The 22,264-nt window shown below is 39.2% G+C and overlaps 1 protein-coding gene across 4 annotated transcripts in view; it reads right to left on the bottom strand.

Annotated features, from left to right (window-relative positions):
* Window positions 1-1,830: 1,830 nt before the first annotated feature.
* Window positions 1,831-22,264, bottom strand: part of ME2 (malic enzyme 2) — a 50,325-nt gene continuing 29,891 nt past the window's right edge. For 3 of the 4 annotated variants that reach the window (XM_089497401.1, XM_089497402.1, XM_089497403.1), the window contains exons 6-16: window positions 20,969-21,130; window positions 19,887-19,990; window positions 16,504-16,613; window positions 16,281-16,378; window positions 14,786-14,899; window positions 14,573-14,687; window positions 12,574-12,716; window positions 10,434-10,536; window positions 8,832-8,902; window positions 6,223-6,321; window positions 1,831-5,769 (exon numbers count right to left, since the gene is read on the bottom strand). In XM_089497401.1, coding sequence (XP_089353527.1) covers window positions 5,605-5,769; window positions 6,223-6,321; window positions 8,832-8,902; window positions 10,434-10,536; window positions 12,574-12,716; window positions 14,573-14,687; window positions 14,786-14,899; window positions 16,281-16,378; window positions 16,504-16,613; window positions 19,887-19,990; window positions 20,969-21,130 — 1,284 coding nt within the window. In that variant the 3' untranslated portion in view covers window positions 1,831-5,604. Of the gene's footprint in view, window positions 5,770-6,222; window positions 6,322-8,831; window positions 8,903-9,224; window positions 9,268-10,433; window positions 10,537-12,573; window positions 12,717-14,572; window positions 14,688-14,785; window positions 14,900-16,280; window positions 16,379-16,503; window positions 16,614-19,886; window positions 19,991-20,968; window positions 21,131-22,264 lie in introns of those variants that run through there. The other variant, XM_089497404.1, reaches the window with a different exon arrangement.

Raw genomic sequence — 22,264 nt, forward strand, 5'->3', positions numbered from 1 at the left:
TTGCGCAATTACTCGCCATTTCCGCTTTATTTGCAGGATGCTTTAAATGCACTTTAATCTCTCTTCAATGCCAAAAGTAGCTCCAGTGTGATAAATTCCTATTAGACTAAAGTGCGTTACAGACTGCCTGAAAGCAGCGGTCTGCCGGCGCCACTGGTTGCTGCGTCCAGGAACCACAGCGGCCAAACCGCGCAGTTCCTGGACACAGCAAAAAAGCTCAAAAATGGCGCTTCTTTTTGCGCCCCAGAAGTGGCGCCGCGAGGTGCTAGTTGAGCACTCGCGTCACTTCCGCTGTGCGACGTCCGGATGCTACGCGTCTGCAACGTCAAGATGGCAGCGCCTGTGTGGAACAGGCGCCGCCATTTTGTACATACCCAGTACGTACTAGGGTTAGGGGCATGCTTTGTGCACGCTCTTTCCTAACCCTAGTACGTACTGGGTAAGTACTTTACGCCCGTTTATAACGGGCCTAAGTCTACATCCTCAGATGCAAAAAGAGGGACTTTGGGCCTATATAGACAGGCCAAAATAAATCTGCTTTGGGTCCCTTTGGAGGTATGCTGTTTAAATGACTCATGCGTCATAAGAGGCCAGAAGCTGTGCTCCAGTCCTTAGAACTGGAGCATGCCGTTGGCCCAGCTTTCGGCCTCTTAGGACACATGCATCAGTTAAACAGCATACCTCCAAAGGGACCCGAAGCAGCTTCATTTTGGCCTGTCTGTTCGGGGCCTTTGTTTACTTATTCCTTTCTGCCCCCTCTGAAGAAATCTTTACAAGAAAACCCTTGGTTCACCTGAGAGCTGCCATATCTCAGAAACGACTTGATGGCACACAAAAACAAACAGGATTGGTAGAATGAGGTCTCTCCTTCATGGGGCTGCTGTAAGTCCAAGTCAAAAGCAGTTAACAACAAATGTACCACCAGGAGCTCAATCTGGCAGACATGATCTTGTTCCCCGTTTTTGCTTCTCTCAACAATCCTGTGAAATAGGTGAGACTAAGAACAGCCAGGGTGGCATAGTGGTTTGCGCATGATTCCCAGCTTGGCAATGAAAACCCACTGGGTGTCTTTGGACATGTCACATACTCTCAGTCCGAGGGGAAGGCAATGGCAAACCTCCTCTGAACAAATCTTGCCAAGAAAAGCCCATGATTCACCTTAGGGTCATCGTAAATCAGAAATGACTGAAGTAGAAAATGCAAGCGGGTTTTTTGTGGGGTTGTTGGGCTATGTGGCCACATTCTAGAAGAGTTTATGTTTCACCAGCATCTGTGGCTGGCATCTTCAGAGAATGCTGGTATGGAAGAGAGGAGTATATATATACTGTGTGACTCTGTGTAGGGAGGAGTGATTTCCATGTGAATCTGTGTATTGTTCTGTTGTTAAATGGCAAGGGTCACACAGTATGTATATGTATATATGTGTGTGTGTATATGTATGTGTGTACACACACACACACAGACACACCTCTCTCTCTTCCATGCCAGCATTCTCTGAAGATGCCAGCCACAGATGCTGGTGAAATGTCAAGAATAAACTCTTCTAGAACACGGCCACACAGCCTGAAAAAAACACAAAAAACTATGGATGCTGGCCATGAAAGCCTTTGATTTCACAAAATGCAAGTGGGCCAAGGTTTCATGGTTTAGTTAAACCTTTGCAGTACTAGTTTAATACCTTAACCACTAGGCCAGGTGGCTTCTCTTAACTGGTTCCAAAAGAAAATAAAGAGTGAAAAGGAAGCAAATCAATGAATGAATTGGGGTGGGTGTGTGTTTGGAAGGTTTTTCCAACTGGGCAAAATAATAAAATTAAACACACAACACAAGCAAAAGGAAAGTCTTTTTACTATGAAAATAGAAGACCGTAACACATCTCTCAATATAGTTACAGTATTACCAAAGGAGAAACCCAAATATTTTAAAACACGGGTTTTTTAAGTTTTGCAATAAACCATATTCTGAAGGGTAGAAAATAACTTACATCAGAGTCTGTATTTTGTTTGTTGCCTCCTTGCTTTTGCATTCCCCTGGCCTACCAGAAATAGCTGGATTTTTTCATTGCCCATCAAGAACCAGTAGCAGGAAAAGAGAACAGATGCTTCTTCCATTTTATTCTCCTGCACTTATTGTAAGTAAAGCATCCCCCATCAAACCCCAGAATTGAGGAAATCATTTTTAACTACATCTCCCAGAATCATCTGAGCTGGGAAATTCTTAGAGTTGTATTCCAAAAAAATAATTTTACCAAGCCATGCTTTTCTCTGCACACAATCCCATTTTCATGGAACATGGCAGCCACAGAAAAATGGCCATTTAGATTTCCCAACAGCATCAGTTGAGTGAACAGTTCCTTGTTTGACAATGGATATGCAAGGAAGACTGGCCATGAAAAGTAAGGATTTCATATTCCCGATACACACATACACACCTTCTTTTGTAATGTGATATACAAATTCAATTCCCAACCTGGCTTTAAAAGTGCCCAGTATGTCTGTCACATCAAACCAGGATGCTCAAAGCGGTATCTCCATGGGCTAAGCCTCAAAATGATCATTAAATATAGTTGTTAAAAACTACTTTACATAATAAGTTAATGTTATTAACAAGAAAACAAATGCAAGATGAGGAGTGGAAGAATAGGAAAGTGCAACAAATGAACACATGTTGTAAGGCAAAAAAGAGGGAAAATCCCATTATAAAATGGATGGAACACTGGATGACAAATTTTGTCCCTTAGAGAAAAACACACTGAAAGAGACATATTATACACCGAATTTCTTTTAACAAAACAAAACGTAATTTTTAACACCCAACTATTTGCTAAGAGTATGGCAGAGGAACATACATATACACAGTTCTTTATTCAACAAGTATATTTTCTGTCACAGTATAATCCCTTAATTTTACTAAAATTATATTTTTGGTATTTGCTTGTCAAATATCGTGTTATGATTCATGTGAATGGAAAGTAGCCCTGGTCCATGTTTCTGTATCAAGAAGACTCTAATACACCCTTCCCCAATCTTGTCATCCAGATGCCCTGGACTACCACATCCATCATCCCCAGCCAGCATAATAGGTGGGTGCCAGGTTGGTAATGGCCAATTGAAAGCATCTAATTCTAAACACTTTCTTCCCTAGCCACTTCTCAGATGTTTACAATCAGATTCTGAAAATGTTCAAATTAAATCTGTTTAAAATGTATCCTTGTATATTTATATAGTTTAACTGCTTACTGGCACAAATACATTTTTACCTCTTTTGGCAAGCAGGCCAGCACCAAATGCAACGAATCTGAAGTGCCAAATATAGACCTTGCTATCTTATTGTCACTTCAACACAAACTGCAAAGGGAAGAACCAAGAAAAATCTGTCCACAGTGCATGTCAGTATCTAAAATTTTGCTTTAACCACAAGTCTTCAGTACCCAACTGTTATGTGAAGACTTCCTCAGTCAAACAGGGAACAACCCTCACTTCCCTTTCTGCCCATATTCTCTCATACTTAACTTTTTGCAACTAACTGGACACCAATTAATGCTCTGCACAAAATGTTTCTGTGCAGCTATGTAAACTATTAGACATATGGGTACAGGTCAAAATTTTTCAAAGCAGCTGTACGCATAACTGACCTATGAAATGTATTCTATTTGAGTTATAGGGGTGCATTGCTTGACCCAACGCATGCCAAATATCATCTGTACTATTGCATGGCATCAAGGTTGTTATTACCACTGGAAAAGCCCACACCATGTCATCTTGTATTTTATGGGGCATCATGCACCTGGCAATACTTGCTATTAAACAAGAAACTGCTTTCTTTCAAGGGACTTGTTGAAACTCTTTTGTCCAAAGAGACATTTGTTGGAGGTAGCAAATGGATTTAATTGTGTAATAAGGTGCTCTCAATTTTGGAATATCTTACCCAGAGTCTGGGAGGAAATTCTTTTTAGTCGACAACTTCCAGGATCCCTCATGCTGGCTGTGAGATTCTTAGAAATGTGGTTCAAAAAAAGGAACTTCCCAGTGTCTGATCTTATTTCACATTATTTTCATGTAATTTTGTGATAGTTTTCTATTTGGTATTTGCTGAAGATTTTAGGGCTAAGATAACACATTCTGTTATCCCCAATTTCAAGTTGCACTGTGCTTCTGAAATATCAAACTAGTGGCTATACAGAATTTCTTTCAGCCAATATTATATTCACACTTTTAGATGGGAATGGACACAACAAATTGTCTTGAGAGGGTTTTTTTGTGATGCACATTTAAGATTTACTATTCCAAAAAGATCAACTGATGTATCTGTGTCTTCCAAAAGACCCAGTTGAAACTATTTTAACTGAGGAATTTGTAGCATGAAGAACTGAAAACTAATTTTTGAAGGCATGTACCAAACCAAAGCTTTGACATTTTGATAGAAAGTGTTTCTGGTGAGCTGCAATGAACTGCTCACATCAAAGACACAGAAGTGAGTATGTGGGAAGACATCCCCCAATATTGATGTAGAGAGATAAGGGGATTTACTGGAGGCTGTGGATTGGAAATTAAGGAGTGCAAGTCATGGAGAGCAAAAATTACTCGAAAAGTGAAGGGTAAAAAACATACTGCATAGGTATGTTAGTGGCAGTGGACAGATTAGAGATTAGTAAAGGACCACTGGAAAACCAACACCACACATGACTTTGTAAAATTATCAACACACTTAAGTCACATAAATTCTGGATATTTAAAACATGCTTTCCAGCAATCTTAGGGTTTTTCCCCCTACAGAAGAAGCACACTTTGTAGAACTCACAAGGAGAAAGTTGCATGGACAACTCAGCATGTTGCCTGGCTTAGAAAGCAGAAAGCCCCTATGCAGAGTAAATCTGGCATTGCCTGATCAATGCCACACAATTCAACACATTTGAGAGCTGCGAACACCCTCAAGGCCACAAAAGGGAAACCATAGTATATAAAGGGACAGAGAAATAGGGCGATTATGCATTCAGCAAAATTAAAGAATTTTCCCCAGGACTTTAAAAGTTACTGCTTATGAAAAATAAATCTCCCCAAGTAGAAAAGAACAGCAAGCCCAAAGCCGACTACAAAGTCAGCAACATTGCACTGTGTAGTCCCTCTATGGGTACTGGGGTTATGTTCTTGGTATTTTATTTTTAAAAGATGATAGGTGGAAGTAGGTGTGGTCCTCCAAGGCCTAGTGGAAGGCACAATGTGCAGCCCCCAGACCTGGAGCAGTTGTTCTCCAGTCTATAATAACAGGATGTCAAGGAAAAAATTTTTCTTCTGTGTGGCTCTGCTACCTTTGCCATACAGGTTGTAAAGGGAAATTTAACTCATTGTGGAAGATTTTCTATTATTTCTGGATAATCATTTCTTTTACAAGAGTACAGGCCATCAGTGGAAAATTTCACACCTTGAAGCGATGGTTATAGGGACAGGTTAAAAAATGTTTTTTTGGGGGAAGGAGTAGGTTAAAAAGGTAATGTTGCAAGAAGTCTGAACACAATCTTGATTTGGATTGTTTTCACAATGGCTCTGGAAAAGGGTTCCCTGCAGAATTTCAGGTGCCACCTGAGAAGTGTGCCATTTGGGCAAGTCAGCTTCTTTTTGGTGAGTAGGATGTAGATGCTGGCCAGTCATACAAGTCTGGTAGAAAGGAGTCATACTCATAACTCCAGACCCTTGATCTTATATACTGGTTCTTGTCTGCAGGCTCAGGATAATGAAAAGCCATGTGGTTGGCATATAAAAATTCCATAACCTGGAGAGGAAAAAAAACCCAATTATTACCTCTATACCAGCTTCCCCCAGATGTGTTGGATTACAACTCCCATCACCCTCAGCTAACATCCCACATCTGAATGTTGCTCTAACATGATCTCTGGATCCATCCAGTCCAACACTGGGTTTCCTGGAGTGGCCAACCAAATGGCTCTGAAAATTAACAAGAAGATTTTGTCCCTGGCATCTGGTATGCAGACATTGTACTATCTTTGTATGTGGACACTTCCATATAAAGATCACTGCCACTTTAAAATCCTTGTCCAAACAACTCAAGAGGACTGTTCTTACTGCATGTAATTATTTCCATTTAATGCAGTACTGGGATGCTCTACCTTGCCTCAAGCTCCTGAGAAGTATTAGGACAAACTCAATGGTCTTTCAGGACATAATCTTTCCAATGTTTCTGCCACCCACTCAAATGTACACTTACTTTAACAGCAATGTTAATGGAAACTTCTCTGATGTTAGACAGTGCAGGATAAAGCAGTCCCTCAGCAAGTTCTTCCTCACTCAGCTGTTCTGTCAAAGCCTTTCAATACAAGATAGGGAGAGGAAATGTTACCCAAGAGAAAAATTTAAACTGGTCAACTGTTGCAGGACCTGACTCTAGCTTCAAATGATCCAAGACTGCATTTTTAATAAAATTAAAAATACAAAATTAACTGCATCTATGTAAAACAGATTAAAAGTTAGCTAAGGTTAGCCCAAATTAATTTTTCACTAACTAGTATTAATTTCATTGAAACTGTCCTATACTCTTAGGTCCAGAACACACTGCAGAAATAATCCAGTATGAGATCGCTTCAAATGCCCTGGCTCAGTGCTAGGGAATTCTGGACACTGTAGTTTTGTGAGACATTTAGCTTTCTCTGTCAGAGAGCTTTGGTGCCACAATAAACTACAGTTCCCAGGATTCCCTAGTTAAAGCAATGTCAAACTGGACTATTTCTGCAGTGTGTTTTGGGCCATACATATTATTAAAAATTCCCTTACTCATTTATGTTAATACATTTATGTTAATGTATAAATGAACCTTCAATGCATTCAAATTGACTTTCACTAATGTAATTAATTATTGTATTTGCTAATAGTACTGAACAACTAAATTTACTGTGTTAATGAGTGCAGTCTATTTAATTTCCCCATGCTCCTGAGAAGCAAAACAGCAAATAAAATTAGAAGCAGTTATAACAAATAAAAAGTCAACATAGGTTTACCAGAGTCTAAAAATATCAGCAACCCAGAAGATTGAATGCCTGGTGGAATAAAAAGTGCTCAAGAGGAACTGAAAAAAAATCACAGAGGGGACCTGGTGCATTTCCTTAACCAAGGAATGGGACCATCTGGGTGTGACCACTGAGAAGGCTCTTTCTTGCCCGCCTTTTAGCCAAACACACCTCTGCTGCTAGGATGTACAACAAAGCTTCCCTGAAAATCTTAATGCAGAGGCAGGGAGAGGCAAGAAGCATGGTTAAGTAAGCCAGGGACAGATACCTTATGGCATACTAGATGTAGAATGGACAACTTTGCAGTCCTTTAGATGTTATTGGATTGTGGATTCAATTGGCCCTAGGCAACACAACCAATGGTTGTCCCCATTGTACACAATGGGGGTTGCAGTCCATCATCATCATCATCATCATCATCATCTATTTATTTATAGCCCACCCAATCACAAGGAATCTGGGCAGGTTACAGCAATAAAAATACAGAGAATACAATAAAATATGATTAAAGAGAGTGACGTAAGTCACAGAATTCACAGCTAGACCTGATGGAACTGGGCCTGTCTTTTTCACTCCCTCCCAGGTCTGATTACGACAGCTGGTACGGAGGGAGGGTTCTTCTTCTTGAGGCAAGAATTTTATTTAATTTTAATTTAATTCTTCTCATTAAATTTAAGAGAAGAATTGGTGGACAGAGCGACGTAAGTCACAGTGAAACAGGAGGGGAACTAGGAAGGGAAGGCCTGCCAGAAGAGATCTGTCTTAAGAGCCTTCTTAAAGGCTGTAAGAGTAGAAATGTCGCGGATCTCCTTCGGCAGGTCATTCCATAGCTTCGGAGCAGCGGTGGAGAAGGCCCTCTGGGTAAATGAGGTTAGTTTAGATTTTTTTGGCTGAAGTAGATTCTTCCCCGAGGACCTTAAGAGTGCGGGATGGACAGTATGAAAGAAGGTGTTCCCTTAAGTATTCCGGACCCAAGCCATGTAGGGCTTTAACCGGAAACTAAATGGCAGCCAGTGAAGGGATTTCAAAACTGGTGTTATGCGATCATTATGAGAAGTATCTGTAATTAACCTGGCTGCTATATTTTGTACAAGTTGAAGTTTCTGAACTTGGCACGAGGGTAGTCCCATGTAGAGTCCATTACAGAAGTCCAATCGAGAGGCGACCAGCACATGTACTGCTGTTTCAGGTCTCCCAGTTCCAGGAAGGGGCGCAGCTGGCGTATCAGCCAAAGCTGATAACAAGTGTTCCTGACTGTCGCATCCACCTGATCTGTCAGGTAAAGAGATGAGTGGTCCCCAAACTGTGCTCTTTAAGGGATTTTGGACTTCAGCTCCCAGAATCCCAGAGCATTGGCCAACATAGCTGAGGCTTCTGGGAGCTGAGGTCCAAAATCTCTTAAAGGGCACAGTTTGGGGACCACTGATCTAGAGGGCCAGAACTTGCCTGTCCGTGTCTGAAGCTGTTTAAAGAACCCTTCAGAAGTTTTTGGACAACAGTTTCCACAAGTCTCAGCAAGCATGGTCAGAGAATATTTTCAAAATATTTGGAGGGCACTAGGTTGCCAAGCCCCAATCCTAATCCTAGCTGAGCTCATGACCAAGCACCTCTGTTTTTTATTTCTTTCATCTAGTTCAAGCACATCTGCAGATGTCCACTCATCCTCTTAAGCAAAATAAAAATGCAGGCACATTGGGAACCCACACTTAGTATTTCCACACTCAGTCTTTCCACTTTGGGGAATGGTGAAATAGCAAACACATGTTGTATTTCACCCACCAGACATCTCACTCAGCCCATTAAGATCACTCACCTTTGCAGCCTCCAAGAAGACTTTATCACTAATGTGTCGAACACCACTGAGAATAACAGCAAGGGCAACACCTAAAATACAGTTTGTAAATTACTTGGCAGAATCATTTTGAGTTACTGCTGTGTATGACTGCTATGTAAGAAATTGGGAAAATACACTGGTGTTGCTGTACTTTTGCTCTGTTGTCCTTACTCATAATCTAAGGTAAATGTTCATCCCTACATCCTGCAGGGCTACAGAAACATAAGAGTCCTTTTCATGTGCACCTCTATCAGTTTAGTTTTTTTAAAAAAAGCTAGAAATTCAGAAAGCATGCTTTATTTTGAAACCTGTGCTCATTTATTTATATTAAAGATCAGCAACTGCAGCAAGTCCAGGGGCCAATATCCTCACCTCCAGAACTCTCCAGGAGCCACATGGACTGCCAAAAATGCCCCTGTCCAAAAAAGCATAATAAATTGTTATTTTTTTAAAAAAATGGAAGGTGGCTGTGATCTATTTAAAATATTAATTGCTGCTCCTATAGGATTCAATCAGAGGTAATTCCTGGCCAAAAAAGAGACAACCTGAAAATCTTGAGGAGTTGAGGGCGACAAGAACAGCTTTGGGGTTCTGCCCATTCTTGAATTATAACTTCATATTGGAGAAGAGTATTACAAACGTTTCTCATCTCATCCACCTCCACAAATCACCTGCTCAGCAGTTTATAAGCAAGCTCAATTTTACAGACCTGGCACTGAGTCAGGAAAACTAAAGTTTTCTCACCTCTGTGTGCAACAACAATTTGTACATATTATGTATGCATAAATATTCATTGTTTTTCAGAAGCTACATTCTCACTATTTTCTAATGTAAAGGAGGCCACACTCCTCAGAGAGAGGCCTAATGTTTCCATTTCTCTATGGCAAAAATGGCAGACAAGCAGGCAGCACAAAAGTACTCCTGGAATCCTGGAACAGAAAATCATGTGTCTCATAACATACATTCTACTGCCTGTATTCACATTCCAGTGAGCAGCATTCTTGGTTCCAGCTGGCACAACTTACAAATGATCAAGCATTGTGTGTGCATGTACTGTGCCATTTATTAATATGACAAGGAGGCAGGTTTACTGGGATACTGATGGGCCTAGATAAATAGACAAATAAATGTCTGTCTGTCTGTCTATTTAAAAATATTCCTATCATGCCCTATATCTCACAATCTCAGGGTGAACAGATGAATGGATAGATAGAAGGAAGGAAGGACAAGGTAAAGGAATACACAATTAGGTATGCTGAGAGAGTCAGAAAACAAAATAAAATGAAGTATTCCTTCACACAATGTTCAGTTAAACTATGGACCTCATTTTTATAAGCTGTAGTGGCAGCTACCAACCCAGATACCTTTACAAGGGGATAGGAAACAATCATGCTGGATAAGGCTACTGATAACTACTAGCCATGATGTAGTGACCTCTGGTCTCAGTGACAGTATAGCTCTAATTCAAAGTTGCTACATATCTGTTTAGATTTTTAGGATGTCTTTAAACCTAAATTTAAATCTAGCTTCTCCATCTTAAAGCAATGCTTTGGTACAGGGAGCAAGATTCCCATGTTTTACCTGGAAAGATGTAGGCATTGTTTCCCTGTCCTGGTCTGAAGGATCGCCCATCGCTCAGCTTCACTGGCTCAAATGGACTGCCACTTGCAAACAGGCAACGCCCCTGTCAAGTAGAAAAAGAGGAAAAGACACTTTTGGAAGCCAGTTCTGCACATATATACACTATTTATGGTACTGCATAAACAGCTGAAGACTCTTCTGTTTCAATATTGTTCAGGTGGGATGAGACTTTTATAATGTGCTGGACTGTGTTGTAGTTTTTTTTTAATGGTCCACCTTTTTAACTAGTTTTTGAAAAAAAATAATTCAATCACTTTTAAACTCATGTCTTCTGTGAATTTTAAAATTTGTTTTCTAAATTTGTTGTAAGCTGACTTGAGTCCCAAATTGGAGAAAGGGTGGAGCAGAATAATAATGGCAGCCTGCATGGAGGAATTACATACCAGTGTTCTGCTGCAAGCTTGTATATATGATTATTTGCACAATGGACATCTGACACTCCTTTTTCTACACCAAGAGGGTGGGCTGTCTGTCTCTCTATTTAATGTATATGCCACCTTTCTCCCAGAGTGGGACCCAAGATGGCTCACAGAAGAAAATCACTTAACACCTAACCATTTGAAAAAACAATTAAAATCATCATGATTAAAAATGGGATTAATTTATTTAGGAAGCATATGATTTAAAAAAAAATAAAGGAAGCACACACTCCAATATGAAGTTTCCCTAGGAGTGATTAAATATTAAAAGCCTGCTTTTCAAAAAGGTCTTTGCTTGCTAGAGAAAGGAAATTAGGTAGGGGTCCAGCCTAGCTTCCCATGGAAAGCCATTCCAGAGGGTGGGAGCAGCCACTGAGAAGGCTCTCTCTCATGTTCTCACCAAGCAAGCCTCTGATGGTGGTGAGACTGAGAGACAGCCTTCCCAGTAGATAAGGATAGGTTTACAAAATGCGTAAGAGAAGACACTTCCTACTAGGCATATCTACTGAATATCCCCCATGGCAGAGATGGGAAATCTTTGGCAATGGAGCCAAATCTAGCCTTTTGGGTTTCCTGAGAACGCCGTGAGCCTTTTTCATGACATCATCTCTTGATGGTCTCCCTACTTCTCTATGAGATATTTCCCATCCTAAAAAATTGAATGGTTTCTTCTCATGCTTAGTACTGGCTAAAACACATTGGTACTTTGGGGTGGATGAGATCCTGTTCCATCATCCCCTCCACACCTGGTTAAAGCTGAAACAGAACCACCCCAAATGTTATCACTGTACAGCAACAAATCCTCTTTGATCTTGGAAGCTGAACAAGATCACACCTGGTCAGTAACTGGATAGGGGAACTCAAAGAAATACCAGGTGCTGTAGTAAGGAAGGCTATGGCAAAGCACCTCAAAGTATTTCTTGCCTAAGAAAACCTTATGAAATTCATGAGATCACCATAAGCTGATAGGCAACTTGAAGGCAGACACACACACGTTGGTTGACATATTTAACATGCAATAGGTTTTGTATGTTGTGGGTGCATTACAAAAAAAGCATTGCAAAAAAAGCAATCTCTTGATCTGCAAAGTGAGAAGGTACAGCCTGAGGATGATTCATGCAGTCTAATCAAACTTGATCTAATCATTAAGTTCAGCTCTAAACTGCCCAACAGAAAAAGAACCATAATGTTGTATAATATCTTAAAAAGAAATCCAAAAGAATCAGTAGATCTTGGTAAAAGGGGAAAAAAGCCATTGTTTGTTGCTTGTCTTATCTTAGAGTGCTTCCTTGTTTTATTACTCTTATTAGAATGTACTCATCCAAATTGATCCTACCCTGGCTAATGCATTGCCCGGCATTATCAAATGAGCAACAATGAAAGAGTTCCATCATTCAGGTAATCTTATAGATAAAAGAACATCATGTATAGTGGTTCAAGTAAGCAAACCAAGCTGTACATCCCAAAGGAGAGAACATTACAGTGTTTTAGATTTTATCACCTGTTGTTTTAATGGATAGAATTGTTTAATCCTTTTTTAAGGGGTGTGTGTGTATATATTGTATTTTTTGAAGGTTGTACACCGCTTTGATTGTGGTAACAAAAAGTGGGATATAAATTAAAGTTTTATTTATTATTTATTTATAAAAATCTGTACTTGCCTCAGTTAATGTATATGCCTCCTCAGCAGTACACTCTGCTTTTGCTGTAGGATTGCTCAGTGCAAATATGATTGGTCTCTGATTGATAGAGCCCATTGCTTTGATCACATCAGGAGAAAAGAGGCGCCCGGCACCTGCAACCCCTGGAATTGAATAATATAAAGAAAACAACAGCTTAAATTTTTTTAAAGAGTCATACACATCCAATAGAACCATTCAGCACACAACAAATATCTTTATGCTCACACTGGCATCTAGCCTGGACACAGAACAGCCCCTGTGAAAACATGCAGGCATGTGTCAGCCTTTCCTCTAACCAAAGTTATTTGCCAAGTTCCTACTTGTCTCACTGCTAACAGAATGCAGAAGCACCAAACACATTGCATCAGAGTGCAAATTTGTATGCAAGAAGCTCATGTCTCAGTAGATTCACTGATGCACCTGCTAAAACAGTTGTCTTCATATGATGGTTGGGGGCTTTCCCTAAGTATGTATAGTCTACTGTTGCAAGCAAGGTGCTTGAGCTGATAAACCCATAAACTAACCCAGAAGAACACTGTTTATGGCTGACACATACAATTCTTCCCTTTGTTTTATAAAAAGCCATCTCTGATCAAAACACTGTGAGAAGACCTTATATACCACCTCAAACAGGTTGACAGTAGTTAATGCATTGAGTTCTGGGTCATGAAAGCCTGGTTCACACATTCATACATCTCTTTTTCCAAATCTAACGGCTCAAAGTGCATGAACTGTCTTTATGAGAACATATCCTTTTTCTGGAACCAGGAGACCTGGAAACTGTAGTACATGCGCTTGTAACCTCACAACTCGATTTTTGTAATGCGCTCTACATGGGGCTACCCTTGTGCCTAGTCTGGAAACTTCCAACTGGTACAGAACATGGCAGCCAGATTGGTTTCTGGAACACCTAGGAGTGACCACATAACACTTATATTAAAATCACTCCACTGGCTGCCTACTGGTTTCCGGGCACGGTACAAGGTGTTGGTTATCACTTTTAAAGCCCTACATGGCTTGGGTCCAACTTATTTAAGGAATCACCTACTTCCATATAATCTGCCCCTGTACACTCAGATCCTCTGGGAGGAACATATTGCAACCCAGATCCTCTGGGAGGAACATATAGCAACTAGTCTGGTCTTTAAAGGTTCCTCCCAGTGGACTTTCTCTGCAACTGTTCCCAGTCATCTGTCGGACGAGATCCATCAAATTAGCAACCTAGACGCCTTTTAAAAAGCTGTCAAGACAGATCTCTTCCAGCAGGCCTTTCCAAAATAAGTCCTCGACCACATAATGATCACTCCTCACACCATGGATATTTGTGCTATATTACTACTCTGCCCATGATCATTCTATTTTTATTTGATTTTAAAGTGAATTCTGTAATTTTAATCTTAATTGTTTAATTTTTTTGAGGGGTGGATTGTATAATTTTTTGAATGATTTCATATGTTGTTTGCCACTTTGTTTTTCCAAAAAGTGGGATATAAATAAAAGTTTTATTATTTTATTATTATTATATCAATCCACATTCACGCAATATAAAAAAGTTTACTTGCAGTTTTCAGTTTGTGCTGTGGTCCACTTGCACATGTAAGTCACCACCTAATTCATGCATATGTGAAATAGTTCCAAGTGGTGTTAAATACACTTAGTGTTGTACATGCATATGTAGATCTATGTTTTGTTACAGAGGGAAGAATGTTAACAATAGTTTTGCTTTAATGGGACTGGTGTGGTACAGGATGGTCCATGTGGCGACAAACTCAACTCCTGAAAGATTTCCACAATGGCTGTCCTGTTGACACTGCAGGTATACATAAGCAAGTTGTAACTCCCAAAGAGCTAATGATAAGTCACTGTGTGGCTGGTGACAAGAATCTACCACATGCATTTGAAATTAAAAGCACGATCTAATCCTGCATCATTTGCATCAGATTAACAACCTGGTGTATGAAGAGCCCTAAAGACTCACCAACAATGGCAGTTGGTTGAAGTACATTCACTGCCTCCAAGAAGCTCTTTGGCACCTGGTCTGGGGCTGGGTGGGTATAGGGCTCTTGATTGGCATCTACAGTTTGTTCTCGACCCTAGAAATATTAAAATAAAATATAAAATCTTGACAGAAACAAAACGGTGGTGTGGAGCGGATGAGACTGCGATCTTCCAAACCATAGCTGAATCTCACCTGAACCAATAAGCCGAATTTGTCAAACATCCATATTTTCTTATAAGCTTCTTCTTTTGAAAGGCCACTTTCCACCATTGTCATGACTATGAGATTGGCAATTCCAAGGGCAGCCTGGCAGACCAAGGAAACATGGAAAACATGTCATTTTGCAAAGCTGTTAAGCAATCACTGTTTAATCAACTGGTCAAATGGCTTTCAAAACTGAAATCCAAGTACGTAAATAGTGGTGGATAAATTTTCTGAAAGATGCAATTACCTCCCGCAAAAGAGGAGTCTGGGTTACACTCTGTAACTCTTTGTGAACTCAGAGAAGACTGGTCAGCACCTCTGACAAATCCAACATGCATATTACAATACCTCTTAGAATCCCCTACAGCATACACAGGTTTGGGATAATTTATGATGAAGATAAGTACATGGAAACCACCAGATTAACCAAAATAAATTAAAGGAATCTGCACACTCCTAAAGTTTACAATGTGTAAGATAGCTGCCCCCCAAAAGCTGGATACACATTTTAGTAACCTCTGTAAGGATGCAAAGCTGAGTGGATCCTGCAGCCCTGCCAGGAATCAAACTCAAAACCTTGTGGCTTTGAATGGCTGCAGTACTGGCATTTAACCACTGCACCACTAGGGCTCCTTGTTGCACTAGCAGAAACCTCTAGGAAGATTTCAGCTGGAGTATGACTACAACTCACAATGCAATCCTATGCATATTTTCTTAAAAGTAAACTTTCCATATTCAGTGGAACTTAGCTCCTGGCAAGTATGTACAGAACTGGTGCTTCCCACCTTCCTCCTTTGAAAACTATAACATGAGCTAGCTGCCAAAATTCAAAGGACTGTGGCAACTCTAAAGCAAAATGTGGTGCAACAGCTGGGTGAACACACGGTGGGCTGGAACAAGTTGGAGGTGGTATTTTGCAGACAACTGAACACCTTATTCCTTATTGCAGTTCCTGCACTTCTTCATATTTATTTATTTGTGGCATTTGTTTATCACCTCACTAGGGCCCTTCAAGATGGCGTAAAACAAGCAAAAATATTAAAAACACTAAGTACATAAATAAGAACATTTTGTAAACAGACTTAAAATCTCTCTTTTAAAAATAGCTTTCAAACCACAGTCAATTTAAAAGAAAAAAAGACAAAGCATCCATTCCAAATTTTAAGAACTGAACACTATGTAAAACAGCAGTTTTAGATGCCCATGGTAAACACAGAAGGCACTGAGCCAGAATGACCTCCTTTGGGAGGAAGTTGGTCAGTGGGAATACTACCACAGACAAAAAGCTGTCATATGTACCCACTAGTCTAACCTCGCAGGGTGGCGGAGCATGCAGCTGAACTTCTGCTGAAGGTCTTAGATTTTAGGCAGGCTCATATAGATAGTCTTGCATATATCCTGGCCCCACAAATGATTCCCATAGTATACTGGGAGATCCAGAAAAAATAGGGAACTGAACTCCTGTCTTGAATGCATAACTCACCTCTCCTGCACCAAGGAACAAGATCTGCTGCTCTGCAATGGGTTTGCCAGTAACTTTTTGCGCTGCCAACAATCCAGCTAAGACCACTGCTGCTGTTCCTGGGAGGAGAAGCAAATCTCTCTGAGAACAGCCAGAAAGGCAGACACAGAAATATCCAGCCAGCCAAAGAGAATCAAAAAGGGTTTATTGGGTATGTGCAAGGTGACTAAAGGGAGCCGTTTACCCTGGATATCATCGTTGAAAGTGCAATATTTTTCTCTGTATTTCCTTAAGAAGCGGAAGGCGTTATGGTTGCCAAAGTCTTCAAACTGAATGAGGGTGTTTTGACCATACCTAGAAATGTGGCAAAATAATAATTTTTTTTAAATCTGTTTAACCAGAACAAAGGACCTATTTTTTCCTTTTTTTAATTTTAATGTTTATTGATTAAAAAGACATACAGCATAAAACATGCAACATAAAAAAATACATACAAACCCATTCAAACCCAAATCTATAAACTTTGTATGTACATTCACATTATGTAAAAAAAAAGAAAGTCAAATTCAATAACAAAAGCAATTAAAAAACACAACCAAATATCTAAAACATCTTACATTAATACGTACCATTCCTTCCTCCAACCTTTCACCTTCTCCAATATCAAACCATTACCTTCCCTTACCAACTTTTAACATATACTCTCCTCTTGAACCTTTTTATCGTTAAACTTTATCTTCTTTACTCTTTCTTTCTATTTTCTACCTCCCATACCACCATCCTTCCTTCATATCAACAACCTTACTCTCCCTCATACCTTCTTTGCACATCTTCATACCCTCAATCATTTAGTTTTACTTCCTTCACTAATCCTACACCTTCTATTTTCTCTTCACTACCATTTCAGTCTTATATTCTGTATTTAAATCTTCAGTTCTTTCAATTCTCCTCATTCTTACCATTCATACAGACTTCCTACCCATCAATATTTGTCCTCTATAATGTGATTTTGTATGCTTTCCTGTTTCATAGTAAACATTCTTTTTTACTGGTTTAGATGTTAATTGTTGAAAAATCTCCCCATTCCCCCCCCCCCAAGAACTCTATTATTTCCCCCCACTCCTTACAGAATTGCTCTTTTGATTTATCTCTTAATAATTGCATTAATTTGTCCATCTCCAATATATCATAAAATTTATGAAGCCACTTTTCTTTAGTTGGAACCTCCTTATTCTTCCACTTCTGAGCAAACAATATCCTTGCTATTGAAATCAAATGAAATAAATTTTTCATCCATTATTCCCAACAAGTAAAATTCTGGTTTTGGAATAGCTTCAATTCTAATATTTCATTTAACGTGTTATTAATCATATCCCAATATTTTCTTGCCTGTTTACACCCCCACCAACAATGGGGAAAGTTCTTATTTCTTTTTTGCATTTCCAACACTTATTGTTTTTCAATTTATAAATTTTTGCACTCTTTTCCAGCAATAACTACCATTGGAAAAATATCTTATATAAATTTTCCCATAGGCACTGAGAGACTGTATATTTAATTCCATTTACCCCTATTCTTCCCCATTGCTCCATTTGTATTGAATGGCCTATATTTTTGGCTCCGTAACTTTTTCTTTTTTCATCTTGTATTTTAATAATGTTCCATATAACTTCCCAATTATTTTCTCTTTCTTATCAATTAATTTTTTTTCAATTCTGTTCTTTCTCCTTTTTTATTGAAACCATATAATTTTTGTCCATTATAAATCTTTCATACAATTGTCTATGAACAAACCAATTTATGGAGTATCCTTCTTCCTGTAATTCCTCTTTAGATTTCACAATTAATTTGGGTCCTTGTTTTTAGGATGTTTTTATATTTAATCCAACTTTCTTCTCTGTTCATTTCCTTTCTGTAAAAAAATTTGTAGGGGGAGATCCAGGTAGGCATTTTTGGTGTGATTCTCCTTTTATATTTGTTCCAAATTTTAATTAGGACTTTTCTAATACAACGATTTGAGAATTTTTCATTTTGTCTATCTTTAGCATATGCCAAATATGCATGCCACCCATATCTCACTCCACATCCTTCCATTTCTAATAACCTGTTATCTTTCAGTATTATCCATTCCTGTATCCTAAAAAAGCAACATGCTTCAAAATATAGTCCCCCCTCCAAAATGAATTTAGCTATATCTCTCTGCCAATCTTTAAAGATATTCTCTGATGTTATAGGCAACATATGAAATAGGAAAAGAATTTTGGGTAAAATGAACATTTTTATTGTTGATATTTTTCCTATGAGAGACAAATTTAACCTATTCCAATTTATCAAATCTTTTAAAATCTTATTCCATAATTTTGTATAATTGTTTTGAAATAGTTCACTTGTCTTCCTGATAATTTGGATCCCTACGTTTTAACTTTCTCCCCTATTTCCATACCTCCAAATTGTTCTATCAATTCTTATTCTTCTTTTGGCACATTTTTAGTTAAAATAATTGATTTGTTCTTATTAATTTTGCAACCTGTAGCCGATTCAGATCTCTCTAATGCCCTTATTAATATTTCTGTTTTCCAATGGATCTTCTGTCATTACTACTACAAAATAATAATTGGGAGGGAAAAAAACTTTCACTGCAACAAAGGACCTATTTTCAATATATACTAATACTCTGCATAGGCAGCAGCAGAATGTGGGGCAGGGGATTGATCTCTCTCTAAAACTAGGCTGCCTTCCTGAAATCACCTGGTAAAATTATTCCAAGACTCCTGTGCAGTTGTGCTTCCCCAGGAATTATTCTCCAAGATAATTCCCTGGGAATTATCAATTAGAAACTATTAAATGATCAAACCATAAGAAATAGAAGGACAGTGATTGTTATTTAGTATAACAAAGGTTGCCTGCAATCTATTCTATACACATGTACTTTGGAGTAAGGTACACTGAAAACATGGAGGGTACTTTGAATTACACATGGTGCTTCAACAAGTCTTTTTGTTCAAGGACATTTCCACGATGTGTGGGTATGTGCCTTCAAGTTAACTGTTGACTTATGGCAACCCCATAAATTTCATAGGATTTTCTCAGGCAAAGGATGGCCTTAGTATGACCAGGAGCAGCCTTTCATTCTCTCAAGACACTTTCTCCAACATTTTCCTTCTAAAACAAGGGTGGACAAGCTCCAGAGGTCCAAGATCAACAATAAGACCCCATGTTGGATTAAGAATACTGGGTTCAAAATCTTTTTTCCCTATCTCTGTAGAGGACCAATGGAATCAACATTTTATTAAGTAAGACCATTGATTTATCTATGACACAGCCCCCCTGCTCTTTAATACAAGAGACTGCCACACTAGCCTTCCTTGCAAGGTTCTCAAAGAAATTGTGTAAGAAGCAGCATTACCATGTGGAATTTATGTAAACTCCCCTTTTTTAGTATTATTATGATTGCCCAAGTATTTGATCCATTAAAACTTTCCAGTCATAGAATTATAAAGTTGGAAGTGACCACAAGGGTCATCCACGCCAACCCCCCGCCATCCAGGAATGCGTAAAGAATCATTTATTGACTGGTACAGCTGCACATTTGGGAGGGGTACAACTGAACTAGTTCAGGGTTTATACCTGCCTATGATGGCTTCCATGAACTCATCAATTAGGTCATCATAAAGCTGTGAGCGGTCTCGTTTCTGGTACAGTCCCATGTAAAATGGGTCTTGCAGAAGTGTCTAGAAGTAAAAGGATGAAAGGAAGCTGTTAGATCAAGCCATAAACAACCAACTTATTTTGTTCTATTTGCTGGAAAAGTGGACTGCTGAAAAAGACATGAGTCATGCTACCTGGATTTAAACCACTTATTGATCTGTTTGAAAATAACCAAAGATGACTTCTGGGGAATTGTTGGAAAGAATTTGCATTGAAAGGAGAACATTTTCAGTTGTAACACCTACTTGGTGATATGTCCTCCCCAAGGTCATTTTTAAAAAGCTGTTCTATAACTGTACTTTTATCCTGCTGTAGGTTTTAATTTGGTTTTACATCCTGAAATGTTTTTACCCAGGTTCCAGATTTATCTTGATTTCACATTCTGTTTTTATTATCATTGTGATACAGTGTTGCCTTATTGTTGTATTCTGTAATTTTTAACAGACTGTACACATCTTGAGAACTCTGGTTAGTGGGTGGCTTAAAAGTTTACTCAATCAGTCCATCAGAGAAAATATTAACAACCAGATTCTATTCTGTTAGTATAAATACATAAGTTGAAAAGGGGTCAAAAGTCAATCTTAGTAGTTAAAGCAGGTTTGCTTGGCTGAAGTGCTATAGGTACCACAGCCAAAGAGAGCACAAGAAAGGCCTTCCCTGGCCATTTTTGACACTGGCTACACAATACCAAGTCAAACTTGGTGGTTTCCCATCCCTGCAGGTTTGCCTGGCTGGGACACTACGGGTACCATAGCCAAGCAGAGCACAAGAAATTTATTCCCTGTCCATTTTTGGCACCGAACCACTGCTAAGCAAGAATAAATAGAATTTGATGATTACAATGATGTTAGTTTCTATCCCACCTATTTCCCTAGCTCTGGGACAATTAGAACAGATACAGGCAAATTTGGTTAGGTTATCTCTCATGGAAGTGGTGGGTGCTATGTGACCAATACATTACAGGTAGCACTTTGTAGGGACAGGGGGACTTGGCAACATACCTGATTGTCAGTGCCAACATCAATGCACACTGGCAGGCACTTATCGGGGTGTATTCCTGCACATGCAGTATACAAACAGAGTTTACCAACAGAAATTCCCATTCCATAAACACCCAGATCTCCAAGACCCAAGATCCGTTCTCCATCTGTGACAACGACAGCCTTGAAGGAACAAGTGAAAATGTAACTGCATTAGAAACACACACAAAAAGTTAAAGCAATCATGTTATAAACTTTTACAAGATCTTTTTCTTCAAATAAGAAGTAATGTATCTGTGGTATTTAGGACAAAGCAATTATTTTCTTAATTAAACTTAGGCTTGGCTTCCTATGCTGCTTGGTGGTGGGATCATTACCCCAAAACATTTCCATGTGTAGTAACAACAAGCCTTGCTTCAGGCAGTACCTCCCTAACTACAATGGCTTCAGCACGGAGAGCTGTTTGCACAACGGGGACAAATTCAGGCACTAAATTCCTAATGTCACTGAGGTCACATACAGTTGTTTTTGAAAATGAATGTCCAACACACTGCAACCTCAACATATGAAAAAAGCATAAGCAGAGGTCAGTGGAATAAGCCCATATCTTTCATGGAGAAGGTTTATGGTTCAATCCTTGTCAACTCCAATTAATGGACTCCAAGGTGAAAGGGTTACAAAAGATCTCTGCTTGAGGTCCTAAAGACCTGCTGCTGTCAAAAACAATCCCTAATATTGGACAAGACAGCTTGCGAACACGGAAATTTTTTTTAGACTACAACCCCCTGGATCTTCAAGTTGCTAGAGGATTCTGGGAGCTGTAGTCCAAAATTCAACTCTTCCAACCTATAGATAGACCCAGTTATCAGCTTTTGTTCCCAGTCCCTATATATCCTGTAGATGTGACAACTAAATAACTTTATTCCTCTTTCCTTGAGAATACTGGGATCTGCAATTCAAAATTTAGGTACCTGATGGATAAATTCTGGAGAACTTGAAAGTCACTGCCCTTCTGTGGCACTTTAAGCTGGTTGTTAAAAATTTTCTGTGCATATGCACACAAATGCATACAGGCACACCTCTTTGCATTTACCTGCTCTCCTATGCATGTCCACATCCCTGATGGACAGGTTAAAAAATGGTTGTTCTGTGGCTGGAAATAATTCATGGAAGGTTGCTATTTTACACTGATACCTCTTCTGCATTGGGGGGGGGGGGGGGGATGTGTTGCAGTTTAATCCGAATTTGCTATGAATAGCCTTCCTATCACTTTTTACAGTACAGACAAGCCTCAGTGTCACTGCAAATCTGGAAAAG

This window comes from Sceloporus occidentalis, unplaced genomic scaffold (assembly GCF_023333645.1).
Source record: "Sceloporus occidentalis isolate IW3139 unplaced genomic scaffold, rSceOcc1.0.p SCAF_1, whole genome shotgun sequence".
In the NCBI taxonomy this organism is placed as follows: Eukaryota; Metazoa; Chordata; class Lepidosauria; order Squamata; family Phrynosomatidae; genus Sceloporus; species Sceloporus occidentalis.